The sequence below is a fragment of the Ochotona princeps genome, chromosome 18 (genome assembly GCF_030435755.1).
Source record: "Ochotona princeps isolate mOchPri1 chromosome 18, mOchPri1.hap1, whole genome shotgun sequence".
NCBI classification, from domain to species: Eukaryota; Metazoa; Chordata; class Mammalia; order Lagomorpha; family Ochotonidae; genus Ochotona; species Ochotona princeps.
Genome location: NC_080849.1, coordinates 29,831,123 through 29,849,081, shown reverse-complemented (window position 1 = coordinate 29,849,081; position 17,959 = coordinate 29,831,123). Strand labels below are relative to the sequence as shown.

At 38.1% G+C, this 17,959-nt stretch overlaps 1 protein-coding gene across 2 annotated transcripts in view; it reads left to right on the top strand.

Annotated features, from left to right (window-relative positions):
- The window catches only part of GALNT1 (polypeptide N-acetylgalactosaminyltransferase 1), a 91,505-nt gene that overhangs the window by 30,485 nt on the left and 43,061 nt on the right, over positions 1-17,959 (top strand). For both annotated transcript variants that reach the window (XM_058677167.1, XM_058677168.1), the window contains one exon: positions 6,098-6,272. In XM_058677167.1, coding sequence (XP_058533150.1) covers positions 6,098-6,272 — 175 coding nt within the window. The remainder of the gene's footprint in view (positions 1-6,097; positions 6,273-17,959) is intronic.

Below are 17,959 nucleotides of genomic sequence, written 5' to 3'. Positions count from 1 at the left end.
GTTGGAGAGCAAAACTTTGTTTTAAAGATTGATTTATTTTTTATGCAAAGTCAGGTATATAGAGAGAGGAGGAGAGAGAGAGAGAAAGATCTTCTGTCCGATGATTTACTCCCCAAGTACCACACGGGTGGAGCTAGGCTGATCCAAAGCCAGGAGCCAGGAGCTTCTTCCAGGTCTCCCATGCAGGTGCAGTGTCCCAAGGCTTTGGGCTGTCCCCGACTGCTTTCCCAGGCCACAAGCAGAGAGCTGGATGGGAAGCGGGGCTTCCGGGATTAGAACTGGTGCCCATGTGGGATTCCGGCGCGTTCAAGGTGAAGACTGGCTGCTAGGCCACTGTGCTGGGACTACGAAACATTTTTTAACTTGCTTGAGCTGTGCTGTCTGCCTACACCTAAATCAGTGGGCCGGTCTTACTGTTCTTCCAGAAGAAATCCTGATATTCCTTCTCCTTATTGTATATTTATTCATTGCTATTTATAGTGGGAGCTGATGGTGTTCTGTCTGAAATTCAAAACTTTGAAAGCAAGGAAGAGAAGACCTCATAGCATGTAAATATTCTTAAAATAGTGATGTGTGCTGACCAGTGTGCTAGTTATTCAATGAAAAAACAACTACAACAACAATAACAAAATTTATACCTTCCTAATATAATGGAAGAGAAAAATAATTGTAAAATATCAGTGTAATGAATATTGCTCTAGAGTTGTATGTGAGTGGACATTTAGTGAGAGTCTTGGGGCCTTAGAGAAGCTGCAGAAAGGAAATATCGGGGTGAGCTTGTGTTTATTGGGTGTGATGGACAGATGAAGAGGGTCCCGGCAAAGGAAAGCAGTATGTACAAGATAAATAAGAGCAAAAATAGACTTGATGGATCGGAGAATGAAAGATAAGCACATAGGATAAAACTCTGGGAGATGGCAGAATGCCACAGAATCCTACAACAAGCTGAGGATTTTGAACTTCATCCTGTGGGCAGTGGGCATGTCCCCATGACAGATTTTTTTTCTAAGAGTCTAGCAAAGTTTTCGAATGTATTTTATTAATGCTCATGGCACTGGCACATGGCTGAAAATGTTGGTGTTGTGTGTGAAAGGTACTCATTATTTTCTGGTCCTAGCTAAATAACCTCTGTCAGGAAAACATAGGCAGCACTGGAAGTAACTGCCCCTTGACGGATTTTGAATGAAGGAGTTTAAGTCAGCTGGTGGAAACTGGACTTTAGGAGAAAGCTTTGGTTCTGTAGCTGTTTGACTGGAAGAACCTAAGATAGGTAGCACTGCCTCGTTTGAGGTGTTGTAGAAGTTTAGACAAGTACTTGTCTGTCGTTCATGCCGGAATGACACTAGAGGGAAAGAAACTCTCGGAAGTATTTAAATACTGGAATTTACATAACCTGGGAGCCATGGAATTTGAAAGTGAGAACAGTTTTAAGGTGATTGTTAGGTCTCCCTGACTGAATTAATACGAATTAGGGGTTAGAAGAAGAGCAGCCTTGATGAGAGGGTGAATGAATGGAGTTGAATTTGGAACTTTGACTTTTGAGGTCCTGGGGGTGGGTGTTCTGCCGCAGAGACTGGGTGAGGTGCAGAATGTAGGTGGTAGGTTACGTCCTGAACACACAGGAGGCTGTCAGGGAGCACGTGGAGGGTTGGATGAATGGCTTGACGGGCCTGGAGGATTTGTAAAGGAAGAGAAGGTTTCTCGGCTAACCCAGTAGGAGAAGCTGAAGGGAGCACAACTCCAAGGGTGAAATTTGCTCATAGAGTCTGTCCAAGATGAAGATGGAATATTTCTGATACATTAATGGGATTTCTGTTGATCCCAATATGTGCCATTTCATGGAGTAGTAAACTGTCAAAGCAGAGGAATTGATGTGTCAGTGGAGAAGTAGAACTGAGAACTAGAACCTCAGAGAGCTTTGGCGAAGAAAATCAGCTAGTACGATTAGTTAAAAGAAAGCAATAGAGCCCAAGTTGTTGGTTTGTTTTTTTTTTTTTTTTTGGATGTATATATTTGCTGTTTGGGGGAAGAGGTTTAAGATAGGGAGAGAAAGGAGCAATACTTTAAAGAGCAAAGTCTCAGTGCATGAAATAGTGTAACATCAAAGCCATATGAAAAGGATTATCCTCAAAGAGGATTCTAAGGTTAACATGGTTTTGAAAACCACTAGTGACATGAACTTCAAAGAAAAGGAGTAGGTTTTGTAGTAAGTAGGAAAAAAAAGTCTGAAAAATAATGTGGAGCTGTAAATGCTGTCATTGCATACAGAGATAAGAGGAGTTCTCCAAGGAAAGGTAATGGCCGTGGGCTTTTGGAGGAGAGCTGGATTTCAGTTAAAGCTTTGGTCTGTGTGTTATGAGCAAGATGATGCAGAACTTTGTAATGCTTGTGGTTGTTGGGTGTTCAGGGATTAGCCTGGAAAAGAAGAACTGAGCGAGGAGCCAGAATGTTAGTAAATACCAAAGGGGTGACAGCCTGAAGGGAAACATGTTCTTTGCTGTCAGTGCAGTGGTTACTGAGTGTTCAAAGTTGCATTGGAACCCTAAGGTTGTTCATGTCCCACTCGCACTATATTGCTGCAGTACATCTGGAGAGTTTACTGGGGATTGGTGAATTTTACCAAATTCTGTGCTTTATATTTTGAGTAAAGGTATCCTAGGTTTCAGTAGCATGTATTAGAATTCTTTATGATAATGCTGGTAAAGATTATCATTGACATTCTTAAACATTTTTTCAGAATCCTTACATGCCTGTTTCAAGTCTTCAGTGATTTCAAAAGGATTTGTTTTCTTTCTTTTTTTTTTTTTAAAGATTTGTTTATTTTTATTGGAAAGTCAAATATATACAGAGGAAGATCTTCTGTCCGTTGATTCACTCCCCAAGTGAGCTGCAACAGCTGAAGCTGAGCCAATCCCAAGCCGGAAGTCAGGAGCTTCTTCCAGGTCTCCATGTGGATGCAGGGTCCCAAGGCTATGGGCTGTCTTCGACCTCTTTCCCAGGCCACAAGCAGGGAGTTGGATGGGAAGTGGGGTGGCCGGGACATGAACTGGCGCCCATGTGGGATCCCTGCACTCGCAAGGCGAGGACTTTGGCCTCTAGACTACCATGCTGAGGCCCTATTTTATTTTTTAAACAGTTCTCTTATTTCATTCATTTTATATTTTGAATTTATTTTTTTATTTTATTGTAATTATACCCTGTATAAAATAGCAAAATCTTCTGTTGCCAGAGTTAGATTGTATTCCCATGAAATAAAGTGGGTGTGGCTTATGACCCAGGAATTTGAGAAACATTAAACATTTCAAATTAGAGAATTAAATATGATCATATGTATATCATGAATATGTTAATAGTATTTGTAGGTTTTCGAAGTACATCCAGTGTTTTTGGTACTTTTGTTGCAAAACAAGTGTAATTGAAGCATACACTAAAATATTTTTGTTCTAAATACTTTGGAACACATATAATTTCTTTGTCAAAGTTGATTTGATTCTTTAAAATGATCTGCATGTAGAATTTTATGCAAACAAATTTTTTCTCAGTTCTTGAGATAGCATCCAAACCTCCTTTCAGTTAGCTTTAAAACAAGATTTTACCGGGGAAGTGCTTCAAAAAGTTCATGGAAAATGAAATTAAAAGATAAAGTTATTTTGGTGTCATAAAAGTTTGGAAGTCCATGCAAAGAGGTGTTTTTAAAAATCCATGAAAGGGCCAGCATGGTGGCACAGTAGGCTAATCCTCAGTCCTGTGATGCTGGCATACATATGGTAGCTGGTTCCTGTCCCAGTTGCTCCACTCGAGATCCAACTCTGTTTATGGCCTATCAAAGCAGCAGAAGATGCTCCAAAGCCGTGGGACCCTGCACTCAGGTGGGAGTCCCGGAAGAGTCTCTGAATCCTGGTTTCAGATCAGCTATACTCTCACCATTATAGTCATTTGGAGAGTGAAGCAGAGAGGAGGACCTCTATCTCCTCTCTGCAAAAACTGCCTTTCAAAAAAAAACCAAAAAAAAAAAACTTTTCAAAAGTTCATGAAAATACATGTTATAGAAAAATCCACACATGGATTTCGATTTTAACACCAAAATAAACTTGTCATACAATTTCATTTTCGTGAAGTTCCCTCATATGAAAGATTGTTAAGGAAAGTTAATGGAAAATTAATGCCTGCCATGTTTTTGTTAGTTGCTTTCCAATTTTGAATATGCATTGGTAACAAAAATATATTCACTAACCACATACATTTTATCCAAGCTTCTTAGCCAAGGAAAACTTATTTATAGATCCATTTAATTCTTTAGGTTTCACAATTTCTTAGAGTATGGTGGTGTAGTCATGTTGCAATCATGTAACATTTGATTAATGACAATATTAAATGCAGCTATGTGTAACACTAGATTAGAGTAATAACTACCATGGGACTTAAGTAGAGTTTTAGAAGTACCAGGTGGTCAAATTTGTAAAACCTTGCAGAAACAAGCTTGTTTTGTCTGGTTCTCTAAGATCTCAAAGCCAGTAGTGCCACGGCAAGGCTTTGAGTTTCTGCTCACGTAGTCTTAAGCAATAACAGTCAAGTTTGTTTATTTATGTATTAATTTATTTTTATTTGGAAAGTGGTTAGAGATATTGGTAGAGACAGAAGCAATCAAGTTGATACCTTGGAGTACTTACAGCAATACATTATTTGAAAGATTGGTTTGTTCATTTGAAGGGCAGAATTGTACTAAGTGGCCAAAGTTGGGCTTTTCAGGAGCCAGCGACTTCTTTCCTGTCTCCCAGCTGCGTGGGCCCTGCTGTACTGCTGTCTCAGGTGCATGAGAGAGCTGGATTGGAAATTAAACAGCCTGCATCTGCATTTACCTACTGTGCCACAGTGTCGGCCCTATAGCAGGATTTTTTTTAAACTCTCCTTTAGGCCTTTTTGTGTAGATTTTCAAATGTAAACAAAAGTACAGGGAATAGAAAATGAAATTCCCACTTTCTCATCATGTGTCTTCCCGAGTTGTCAACTCAGGGCTAGTTTTGTGTAATGGCTTCCCTTTTCTGCTGTCGAAGAATATGAAGTTGCGTTGTTCCTTTCCAGTGTCCCAGAATTAGGATTTACATCCTTTGATGTTTACTGTGTCACCTGCATTTCCTACAAGTTGGTGATTAAATCCAGAGCCTTAATCAAATTCAGCATCTTCTCTCCACCCCCAGCAAAGCACATATTTATAGATGGTGTTTGAAACTAGTAATTTAAAAAGCAGAAAGCGGGAAACATTTGTTTTAACTTTGGTTTAAAGTACCATCTGATGCTGAGACAGGGCATAAGCAACAAAAGCATTTGTGTCAGGGCCACCATATGACTCCCAGTTACTTTGGGTTATCTCTGTGTCACCCACCGACAGTCATTTTCACCTCCACAGATCTGCTTCTTACTGATCCCTGAATTGCCAACCCCAAAATCTGTTGATTGCTTTTTACTTTTAGGGACATGTATGTGTAAATGAGTCATAGTTTCATAATCCAAGGTTTTGAAAGCATATCTTTGACATTGTACTTCAGTATTTGTTTTTATTCTACATGTTGAATTTTTAAAACTTTCTGCCAACTTTGTTTGAGGAGCTTGGTTGACAAATATTAGGCAGGATTTATGTTTAAAAGTTGTATTCCTGGGACAAATGCCATGACAGAAGGTCATGAGTGGCTGGCTGTCAGAGGAAAAAGTACTGGAGGGTAGCTGAGGCAGGTCTGTTAAGTCATGGATTTGGAAAACCAGGTAAAATTTTTGGCTTTGGAAAAAGAAAGTTGGGCTCTGGGAGACCACAGAAATAACAAGACTTTGTGTCATGGAGGTTAATGTGGCAATTTTTGAGAAGGGCAGGCCAGTTGTATGCGGTAGTTCAAGTGAATGGTGCAAAGTGAAAAAAGTTTGGGAGTTAGAATATAACTGTAAAAGTGAAAAATCAGTCAGTTCCCTGGAGGTGTTAATACATTAGGATGGGAGAGGGTGGCTTGGAGATGGTTCTCATTGTTGAGGACACAGTTTAAACTCAAATCTGATAAAACAGAACCATGTTATGAAACAAGTACTAGTTGTGTTTCCTTGTTATTAGTTCTAGAGACAGTCCAAAAGCCTCATGAAGGTCCTGGAGAAATGGGAAAGCCAGTCGTCATTCCTAAGGAAGACCAAGAGAAGATGAAAGAAATGTTTAAAATAAATCAGTTCAATTTAATGGCAAGTGAAATGATTGCACTCAACAGATCTCTGCCAGATGTTAGACTAGAAGGGTAAGTAGCTGTTATGGCACTGACTATATTTGAAGATACGTGCTGAGTTCTCAGTAAACTGTAATACAGTGCTGATTGTTCTTAGAGTGAATGGCATTATTACTAAATTAATAGTTAACTGTTAAGAAATAATGCTGGTACAATAAATAAGATCATTAGAACTGCACATAAAGATGTTAGTAAATAATAATGTTTTTGATGGGTTAGTTGGGAATTTTAAGCTTCATTACTTCCAAAATGCTGATATGTTTAAGTTTTTACAGAAACGTTCCAACTGTGTGGCTTGAAATAGTTGAAGTATATAGCTTGATAAATTTTAACATTTGTATACATCATCCAAATCAAGATATGGAGCATCTCCATGCTCCTGGAAGTTTTGTAGTTTTTCTTTCCAGTCGTTTCTTTCACTCTCAGAGACAGCTATTGCTTTGATCTCTCTAAACATAGGTTGGTCTTGTGTCTTTGTGAAATCTTTTTCTGCAAGATTACATTTTTAAAAAATTTTGGGTTTTATGGTACAATTCCAAAGCATCTGTGGATACATCGAGTACTGTTGTTTCTTGTAGTTTTTTGTTGTTGCATTTGTCAGAAGTTCATTCTTTTTCACTGAATTATAGTGATTTGATTTGTGAACATTACTCTATTTTATACACATTTGGGTTATTTCCACATTTTGATTATTATGATTAAAGCTGTATGACATTCTTGGACATGACTTTTGGTTTTAAAAGCTTCTGTTCTTAAAATTTGTTTTTATTTAGTATGTACTGAGGAAACAAATAGATGATGGATTTATGTCATTTTGTATGGTGCTGCCAATTATTCTTCCAGAAAACATTTATATTTCACTGCAGTGTAACAGGTTGAGTTGCTCGATGTGAAAAAGATAATAAAAGGTATCTACACTAGTAGACAGGTAGGCCAGTTTCTAGAGCACAGGGACTGTGTACCTGGCAGGTAGATTAAATGAGCCGGTGTAGTCTAGCTACTGAGCACCCTCACCTACCTTGCCGTATTTGGCTCCCCTAAGGCTTTTCTTTTCCAGGAAAGAAGTAAGAAGAATTTTCTCAGCAAAATTGGATTTGTTATAGAGAAGAAGAAAGATAAATGGACCATCTATAGTGGCAGGGTGGGGGAATTTGTGAGAGTCCTACACAAGTTGACATTGGAGATTCTCCAACTTAATAGCCCAGGATTGTCCCCTTGTGCATAAGTCCCATTTACAAATCCATGCTCATATTCAGCTATATAGCCTTCTCTTTTTAAAAAGAACTTATTTATTTTTATTGGAAAGGCAGATTTGCAGAGAAGAGACAGAGAGTAAGATCATCCATCTGCTGGTTTACTCCCCAAGTAGCTGCAGTGGTCAGAGCTGAGCCAATCAGGAGCCAGGAGTCAGGAGCCTCTTCCCGATCTCCCACTTGGGTGCAGGATCCCAAGTCTTTGGGTCTTCCTCGACTGCTTTCCCAGGCCACAAGCAGGGAACGGATGGGAAGTGGGGCCAGGATTAGAACAGGCACCCATATGGCATTCTGGCACATGCAAAGCGAGGACTTTAGCCACTAAGCTACCATGCTGGGCCTTATAGTCTTCCTTTTTAAAAAAAAACATTTATTTTATTTGAAAGGTAGAGTGACACAGAACGGCAGAGACAGAGACAAAGAAATAGTGAGTTTATTGTTTCATTCTTCAAATTGCAGAAACCAGGAGCCAAAAACTTCACGTTTTTAAGTGGGTTTCCCATGTGATTGCAAGGGTCCAGGAGTTTTGACATCTTCCTCTGCTTGCCCAGGCATATTAGCAGGGAACTAGATTAGCCGAGGTGCGGGACTGAACCAGTTTGTTGGCACAGACTTAACCTAATGTCCCACATAATGCTAGCTTGGTTTTTCATTCTTAATAGTAAACATAAAACCCAAGGAATACTAGAAATCACAGGGGATCCTCATACATGACAAAACAAAGACAGCTGGAACAAAGGGGAAGTGGGAAGAATCAAAGACTGATTAGGAAAAGGAAAATATAAAAAGAAATGATGAATATTCTCAGCAAAACAGAAAACACTACCACTGAAAAACGAGAATAGGGTATGATTCACAAGATACACTCAGAGAGCCAAAGAGAGCCCTAGAAATTCAAAAATAATTACCAAAAAAACTGTAATAGATTGGGAGAAAAATCTTCTATAAGCATGTGAAAATTGAAGCAACAGTCAGAAGGTCCAATGTTTAAATAATAGGAAGTTCAAAAAAAATGGTAGCTAAAAAACTGGGAGTTTGTCCACAAAATTTTCCACAACTGCATACATTTTCAGACTAAAACAATTCAACACATTTTTTTAGTTGATTGGCATCTCCTGGGAGACGGTGTCAGTTTCCAAGCAGTGAGGATGCCCCCTCCCACTGACAACAACAACAAAAAACTTGTTAAAGATATTTCAGAAGAAAAAAGCAGGTCACAAAAGGTTATTAATCCAAACATCTTGACACTTCTCAAAAGACTTTAGAATCAGAGGAGCAAAATTCTACATAGGAATAATTAACAACCCAAAATTTTATATTTAGCAAAACTAAGTACACAGATTAATAAGCATATTTTTAGATATGATAAGTCTTGAAATGTTGAACTGCTGCCACACATCTGTTCTCAGTGGGTTCGTATAAACCAAGTAATATTAGAAGCATAGTCTCCAGCTTGAAGCAAAGCTGTATCATTTATAAATATTTCAATATACTTAGAAAGATAAGGATTCCAAAAAGTCATGACACTGTTAAAAAAAAAGAAACCAAAGAAAAACAACCCAATTTCATGAAGTTTGACCTAAAAGTTTGTTTTCTCATTACTGATTTTCATTCCCATCACTCCCTTTGTTCTTTGTTAATGTACACTTTCAGCTGATAGTTTTAGGATTCGTGTTTTTCCCTCTCCTGGTTTAGCAACTGTACGTTTTAGTTTTATTCCTTCAGTAGTAAGACTCGGGCATCTCTTCAAGGGTTTATCTTTATGTGCTCAGGGCACAGTAATGTACTTTGGAGCTGATGTGCAGTTCCGGACACTCCTAGCCGTAACCTCGAGTGTTGCTGCTTCACCATTCCCTCCAGTTTGTGGGATGAAAGTATCTGAATGCAGGTAATGGAACCTCCAGAGGGAGAGTCTTGGGTTTTTTGTTTGTTTGTTTTTTGTTCTTTTCCTCTGTTCCTTTTTGAGTTGTCTGTAGATGAGTATCTTAATAGTGACAAAGGCTGTTCTGTCATTTTGTGGCTATGTGGCTTTGAATAGGTTACTTGACTTTTCTATACCTCTGTAAAATAAGAATATAACAAGGATGGGTGGCAAGATTTGTGAATGCTGTCAGTATTTCCTGACACCTGGGATATAAAGGAGTAACCACTGTCTCCCAGTCCAATTCCTGGGAGATTTGATGCCAAATGGACTTTTCCATCTTTACTCTTTTTCTACTGACTGCTTTTTGTTTGTTTTTAATATAGATTTGTTTATTTACAAGGCATAGTGAGCAAGAGAAGAGCTGGAGAAAAGCCCTTCTAGCCACTGTTTGAATCCTCAAACGTCTGCAAGGGCTGGAGCTTCACCAAGCTGAAGCCATGAGCAAGGAACTCCATGCAGATTTATTATTTGGGTATAAGTTCCCAAAAACTTAAGCGATCTTCCACTTCTTTCTCAGGATCATTAAGAAAGTGATCAGGAGTGGAGTACCTGGTACTCAAATTGGCCCTCCAGTATGGGTTGCCTGTGTCACAGGTGGCATACAAGAGCCCTAGTCCACTTGTTTTTTGATTTGCAAAGTGGAACAAAAGCAAATTATTAAATCAGAAGTAACATTTATATATCCCTATACCAAACTGAACAAATATGTACTCATGTGGTCTTAAGACAAATATTAAGGAAAAATAGTGGGCACAGTGCAGTACTCTCGTGGCTAAAGTCTTTGCCTTGCATGCACCAGGATCTCATATGGGTGCCAGTTTGTATCCTTGCAGCCCTGTTTCCATCCAGCTCCCTGTTTGTGGCCTGGGAAAGCAGTCAAGGACAGACAAAAGCCTTGGACCCCTGCACCTGCATGGGAGACTGGGAAGAAGCTCCTGGCTCCTGTCTTGGGATCGGCTCAGCTCTGGCCTTTGTGGCCACTTGGGGAGTTAACCAGTGGATGGAAGATAATTTCTCTCTGTATTTCCTTCTCTTAGTGTATCTGCCTTTCTAATAAAAATAAATAAATCAATCTTTGAGGACAAAAAAAGAGAGAAATAGTATGGATAGCTCCTAGAGTATAACTTTTTTTTTTTTAACCACCTCTTTATATCCCGAGGTGTTTGCATGTTCTAAGGCCTGGCTTAACTGGGAGTGTAGCTGGCTGTGTTTCATCCTGTATCTACTGAGAACCTTGACTGTCTGTGGTGTCTGTAAAGACACATTTCCTGAAGGAAATTGCAAGGAAGGATAACACTATCGCAGAGTTAAGAATTAGGAAAACAATCACTAATAACTGTGATGTGTGATTTTTAAGGAAGAAGGTTTGAGACAAATTCCAAGTCCTCCAGTATCGCAGATCCATTCTGTATAATTAATCTCAGATATTTAAGAAATAGCAACACAATGTATTAAATATTCATTATGACACAATATGCATTTAAACAGTTGAACAAAGTAATAGTAATATGTTAAGTTTATAGATAAAGAAATTTGCACTTTGAATATTTGTAAGAGTATGAGAGTTTCAGAAATTCATGGAAATGAAATTGAAAGATAATGTGAATTTTCCCTGAATGTTTTTGAAGTTCCTTCATGTGGTTAACAAGGTGACCTGTTTGAACTTGGATTTCAGTGACAGTGTGTGATCTTAACTACTGTGCTTTGGCATTGCTCTTATGGTTACATCTTAGTTGATTTTATATGAATGAGAACACACAGAGCAGAAATTTTCTAGCATTGCCAAACACCTAGCTGGCTGGTAGCCAGACATCTTTTGAAATATTTAATTGCTTTTGGTACATACTAGCAACAGGCTAGATTTAGTGAGTGGTAAATAATACATTGAAAATTAGTTTAAATGAACACAGAGAAGAGGATTAGACATACATGCATATTCACCTTGATAGGGAAACTTCTTTAAAAGCCTTTTCTTTTTTTGCATTTCTTCTATACTTTAGTCTTTGACATAAATAAATGACATATACATATATGTCATATATTTGGATGATTGACAAGTAACAGAGATTGTGTCAAAAGTTATAGGTTTCATTTGTAGTTATAAGAAGAATTGGGAGTATGCATCTAAACCTCTTGATATAGTCCAAGGAGCCTGATAAAATGGCAGGACCTTTTTAGCTTGGTGCCTTGATAGAGTTAGTATAATTAGAATGGGACTAGTACTTTTCAAATAATATCTGTTGTAAATATCAAGTGCCTTCTCTGTGTTCCTGAATTGTTAGGTTTCTGGCCAGCCTCGTTGTGCTGAGGTCAACACTGTCCTAAGCAAACGTTAATAATGTGTTTCCAGGAAACACCTCTGAGTCACTAAGGCTAACACTCAAGCTAACTTAGACTGTGCAGAGAATTTTCCACATCTGAAATTATTCATCACAAGTTTTTGTTATGCTAGCAAATTTTACTTAGTGATGTACATAGGGACATAATGAACCCATTTGTATGTTCAGTCATTGTTTAAAAAACCAGGAACGTCCGTCAACTCCACCTGCACTCCAGTGTGTAAGTTGATCTTGTTATCTTGTTATTAGCATCAGCTCACCATGGAAGTTTGAAAAACCTGACTGTGTCCTCTAATTTAATAGGACATATTCTCTTGGTTTTTGAACTTGATTGCAAGTACATAGAAAACTATACAGAAGGAACTAAAATTATCTAGGTGAAGTAGTAGGGAAATGTTATGTAGAAAAGGAAAAATATTCATAAAATATAAACTGGATAGCATTTTACATAATCCTAATTATAGACATTAAATGGTATATAATCTAGTTTATGGGATTAAGAGAATGAGAAGCTAGGAAATTGGGATGGGAGTAGGAGTGAAATAATCAAATCCTCATATCCTGTTGTAGTCTGGTCATACATAGAAATAAGGGAAAAGTCAGGAAGTATACTTAAAGTGCAGTACTTAGAATTTTAACTGAAAGGTGAAAGAACTGAAAGTAGTTCAGTTATGGGAAGTGAGAAACGAGGGAACAGCTCTTATTTATTTATTTATTTATTTATTTATTTATTTAGACAAGCTTCTTAAATTTCCTGAATAAACTACACAAATATTATCAAATTTAAAATACAAAAAGTGGTTCAGGTAACCCTAGTGAGTGTCATATTTATTATGGCATTTGTACTGGATATGAAGTGACGTCTCAAATTGTGATTTTTAATTTGAATTTCCTTAACAGTGGTGTTGACAGTCTTTTCATACATTATTGGCTACGTGTGCATTTTGTATAAAAATGCCTCAATTGTTTTTCCATCTTTAGTTGGGTTATTTCTCTTCCTTATTGCTGAAATATGAATTCTTTGTATAATTTGGATAAAAATCCTGTGTCAAACACATAATTTGAAAAATTTTCTCCCAGTTTGTGGCTTCTTTTTTCATATACCTTAATAGCACCTTTAAAGCACAAAATATTTAATTTTGACATAGTCAGATTTACATACTTAGTGATGAAAGATTGAAAACTTCCCCTAAGATTAGAAAAAGCAAGGAAAGTGTCCAATTCACCACCTCTTATTCAGTACTATATGCTGGGTGCAAGAAAAAAAGAACCTCAAGAGAATCTCCTTTTTTCTGATCCAAGAAACAAAGTGTTAGTGAAGGAGAGCTCCTGTCTTTCTTTTTTCTTTTTTTCCCCCTCTTTTCCTCTTCATTTCTAGCAAGCCCCCAGGCAGTATCACCAAGGAAGTGCAGTGATGGGAGCAGAGCCTGTACTTGCTGCTAAACTCTGAATGATGGGAATTGTCTTCTGACAGTTTCCCAGGCAGGGTGGGATCACTATTGCTTTTCTTTCTTTCCCACTAGGCCTAGAACAGAAGAGAATCCTGAGAGGCATATACAGCAGGGCAGGGAACCAAAGCCCTAGCTTTCCAGGGACAGTAGGAGAGCCAGCCTAAAGATAGCAGTTCCCTCCCAAATGATTGGCAGAATTTTTGTAATCACATTCAAGAACTCCAGAGAAATGCTTTAAAAATTGTTTGGAAAGGCAAAGAAATTAAAAAGTAAAGCTAGGGAAAATGTAATACCCAGTTTATCTGTAATGCTACAGTAATCTAGAGTGTGTGTTAGCAAAGAGGTACATAGATGAGTAGAACAGAAAGAATAATGTTCAGAAATAGATCGCTACAAATGCAAGTTTTATTTTTTACAAATATGTAAAAATAACCATTCAGTAAAGAAAATATTATTTTTTTAACAAATGATATTGGGACTACTAGCTATGCATACGCAAAAGCTTAAATATCTACCTAAATGTTGTGTTACATAAAATTTAACTCAGAATTGGATCATAGGTCTGAATTTAAAATCTATAAGTTTATAAAATTTAGGAGAAAATACTCAAAGCCCGAAAGAGAATATATACATGATACCAGAAGCATAATTACATAAAAGAAAAAATAGATAAATTGAGCATATTGAGTTTTAAAACTTTTTTCTCTGAGGTAAAGAGAATGGCATGACAATTTACAGACTGAGAAAAGACATTCGTAAATCAGATATCCAAGAATATATCCAGAATGTATAGGTAGTATAAACATACAGCTTACTGTAACTTATATGTGGTTTGTCATGATCAGTACTCGTGTTAAGACTTGTGTGTGTCTACCTCTCTGAACTCTGCCTTTGCAATAAAAATAAAATAATGTTTAAAAGAAGCAGAACCCCATGGGAGATGAGATCATGGCACCGCCCTTTTAAGGAATCACTGCCTGTGTTTTTATGAACACCAAAAAAGATGTTAGTCCTTGGGGAGGTGCACAGTAAAACCATAATGAGTTAATACTCTATGCCTATTTAAATGCTTGAAATAAAAATATTGGCAGTATGAAGTGCTAACAAAGATGCAGAACAGTCCAGAGTTCTTGTATATTTCTAGGGGAGAGCAGCACTAAATACTATTTTTCTGGCAGAATTTGTCAACTTTTTATAGTTATATAATCCAGCAAACCCACACTTGTGTATTTATCCCAGAGAAATGAAAACATGTTCACACAAAGATCTATGTATAAATGTAGCACCCTACTCTAAGGCCAAAAAACTTAGAAGTACTTTGTATGTGAATGGATAAACAAACTGGTATAAACAGTTGAACACTATTCAGCAATTTTTAGTAGCAAGCTATTGGTAGACATAGTATTTGGTACTATATTTTCTCTAGCTTTATTTTTCATTTTCCAAATTATTTTAGATGTACTGTTTTGTTGTTTGGTTTTGGTTTTGGTTTGTTTGCCTTTTCAAATATAATGTATTAAGTGAAATAAGCCACTCAGAAGTAAATACTGTATGCTATTTTTTTTTTATATGCCATTTTGGAAAAGTTGCAACTGGTGTAATGGAGAACAGATTTTAGTTGCCAGAGGTTCAGTGTGGAGGCAAATTGTGACTGTAAAAGGATGGTATGAGGGAGATATATTAGGGAGAAGCAACTGCTCTGATTCCCAAATTTGGTGATTCTATCAGTTTATACTTGTATGAAAGCTTATAGAACTTATCTCCTGCCCCCACCAAGTCATCTAATGAAACAAGATACCAGTTCTTTTTGAATATGTAGGGTAGTTATAAAGTATTACATGTTATAGAAAACAATTCCTCAGAATCTGCTGAAACTATTTATATATTTCCTGTTGTCCAACAGTACAGAAATGTGTACGTGCAGTCACCAATGTGAGTGAATGATGATCACAGCACTAGGCATACAGACTGCACAGTGTAATGTCCTTCAGTGGTAAGCCAGGGAAAGAAGAGACATGGAGTGGAATACTATGAAGCAGTAAAATAATCTTTTGTATATGGCAGGATATGTACAAACAGAATATAAAGTAAAAGAATTAAGACGAAGGAAGAGTCTCTGTCAGTAGTGCTCTAGATAGTCTGGGACTTTGGAGGATTGCTGAGGCATTTGCACGGAGTCTGCAGGGTCAGAACACTTACTGTACTAATACACCATCTACTCTTTTTGCTTTAAGTCTTCAACTAACGCATTTGTACCTGAGAGGCCATATGGATTTTTGTTCATGCAGGAGGTAGGAATCACGTAATAATTTGAACAGAGAAACTGTAGTATAAAGGATTAACTAAAATGGGATGAGTTATAAAAAGGCTGAAGACAATTACATAAACCATGTTCTAGGCCAAGGGAAAGAATATTGGGAAAGGATATACTTTGGCAGGGAGCCCCCTCCCTAAGGCTAGGATTTAGACTTTACTGGAGAAGGTCTGATGGTAGCTCACTTGAAAAGTTTGCTGGATACCCTGTCCATAGGGTTTTTTTTTTTTTCTTTTAAGGTTTATTTTTTGGGGATGGCAAATATACAGAGAGAAGGAGAGAAAGAAGAGAGAAAGATCTTCCGTTGCTGATTCACTCCCCAAGTGGCTGCAGTGACTGGAGCTGAGCTGATCTTGAACCAGAAGCAGTTTCTGGGTCTCCCACTTGGGTACAAGGTCCCAAGGCTTTGGGCCGTCCTTGACTGCTTTCCCAGGGCGTGAGCAGGGAGCTGGATGGGAAGTAGAGCAGCCAGGACATGAACCAGTGCATGCCAGATGAGGACTTTAGTCACTAGGCTACTGTGCCAGGCCCGGTCATACCTTTTGAATAGTACCCTCTGTAGTGAGGACTGGTAGGTAGCCCTAGTAAATGGAAAGTACGCTTTGGAATGTATTAGGGCAAGAGAGCATAGCCAGAACTGGCACACAGGACTCACTGTTGCAGCAGTCAGACTTTCAAAGCTGCCTGCTGGGGTAGCTGGAAGACGCACTGGGAATCTATCTCTGCTGGTGCTGTGTGGGTTAATGCTTCCATATCTACCAAACTTCACTGTCAACCATGTAGTAGCAGGGAGAAAAACAAGCAGATGCACATGAGAAGCAGAAAGGGAAGTGTCCCCTCCAGTGTCCCTGTAACACCTGCTACTGACTCGGTGTATGTATGTATGTATGGTGCCAGCTGAAAAGGAAAAATGCTTAAAGCCAATTCTCTTATCACAGATCAGCTTATGAAAGGTTTATCTGGAGCTAAATGGCAATGAATTAGTAATAAACACGCTGTATGACAGTGATGAGTCATCTCTGGCAGCTAATGTAATATGCTTTTGGGTTTTGGGTGCATTTTTACAATTCCTATTTTAGCTTATAGTATGGTAATTATAAACACATGAAAATCTACGGAAATTCTCAATTCCTAAACATGTATAAGTTCCCAGAATAGACAACCTGTCTGTGTAATGCTCAAAATCCAGTAGAGTGGTGGCTGTTAGGCTGTTGGTAAGTGTTTCCTCGTTTAGTGCTGACTGTTCAGTGCAGAGAGCTGGGGGGAGTAATCCTTTGTGACACACACCATCGTCTATGGCCTTGCTGCTCAGCCTGAGTCCTCTGGTAGCACTCCTCCTCCATCTGTGCACAGGTCCACATACACACATGGGGATCTGTGGTTTCTCCATGGGAAAAACTTACTTAGAATACACCAAGATTGTGGTGGGGTGGCGTGAGTGTGCCCATGCATGCGTGTGTGTGCCTGTTGTTAGTTATCTTTGCTCCGTATTTTCTGAGTTACTTTGAGAATATTATTTTTTCTGAATGTGATAGGGCCTCTGTGTAATTAAATTTAATTGTTTGATTTGGGAAATTATTTTCTTTGATTCTTTATCTAGTGTTCTTACAGTGCTACTCTTAGAATTTAAGTTTCAGAAATTTAATTCTTTAACATGCAAGGATTAAGTCCGGTTTATCACTCCTCTTCTGAACATGCTTTCTTCAGAAAAACATACTATTTTTCAGATTCCTTCCTGTGTTTGCCTGCTAGTCAGACAATACTTCTGTGCATTGTACATGTTACCTGATAATCTTGTGTGTCTCATTTGTTTTTTTTCTTTTAGTTGTTGTAGACACAGTATCTGTTTTCTGCCTCTCAGTTCTTCTATAATAATAAACATGATTCAGGCAAGCATCCTAGCACTGTGGGTTGGGCTGCTGTTTGGGAGCTCTGCATCCCATCCCCTCTCAGTGCCAGCATCTCCAGCTTCTCGGTAATTATACTGGGAGGTAGCAGAGGATGACCCAAGTACTTAGGCCTCTGTGGCCCGCATAAGAGACTTCAGAGAAGTTCAGGGTTCCTTTCTTTGACCTTGCACAGACCTGGCTGTTGTAGTCATTTAGGAAATATACTGGTTGATAATACTTGTGGATAGAAGATCTCTGTGTTTGTATGTCACTCTGCCTTTCAAGTAGCTGAAAAGAAATAAGCATTTAAAAAAATAGTAAATAGGACTAACTTGGGGGAAAGGTATATATAAAGCCAAATCTTCTTATTCATATACTCAGGCCTGATTTCATAGTCATATGTAACTAGTTTGGGTCAGGCATTTAGGATCCATTCTCCCATAAAAACACCAAGTATATTGGCTTACACACCTCTAGTGTACCTAAAAATAGTACAAATATATGAATGTAGCCATTATTTACAATAGGA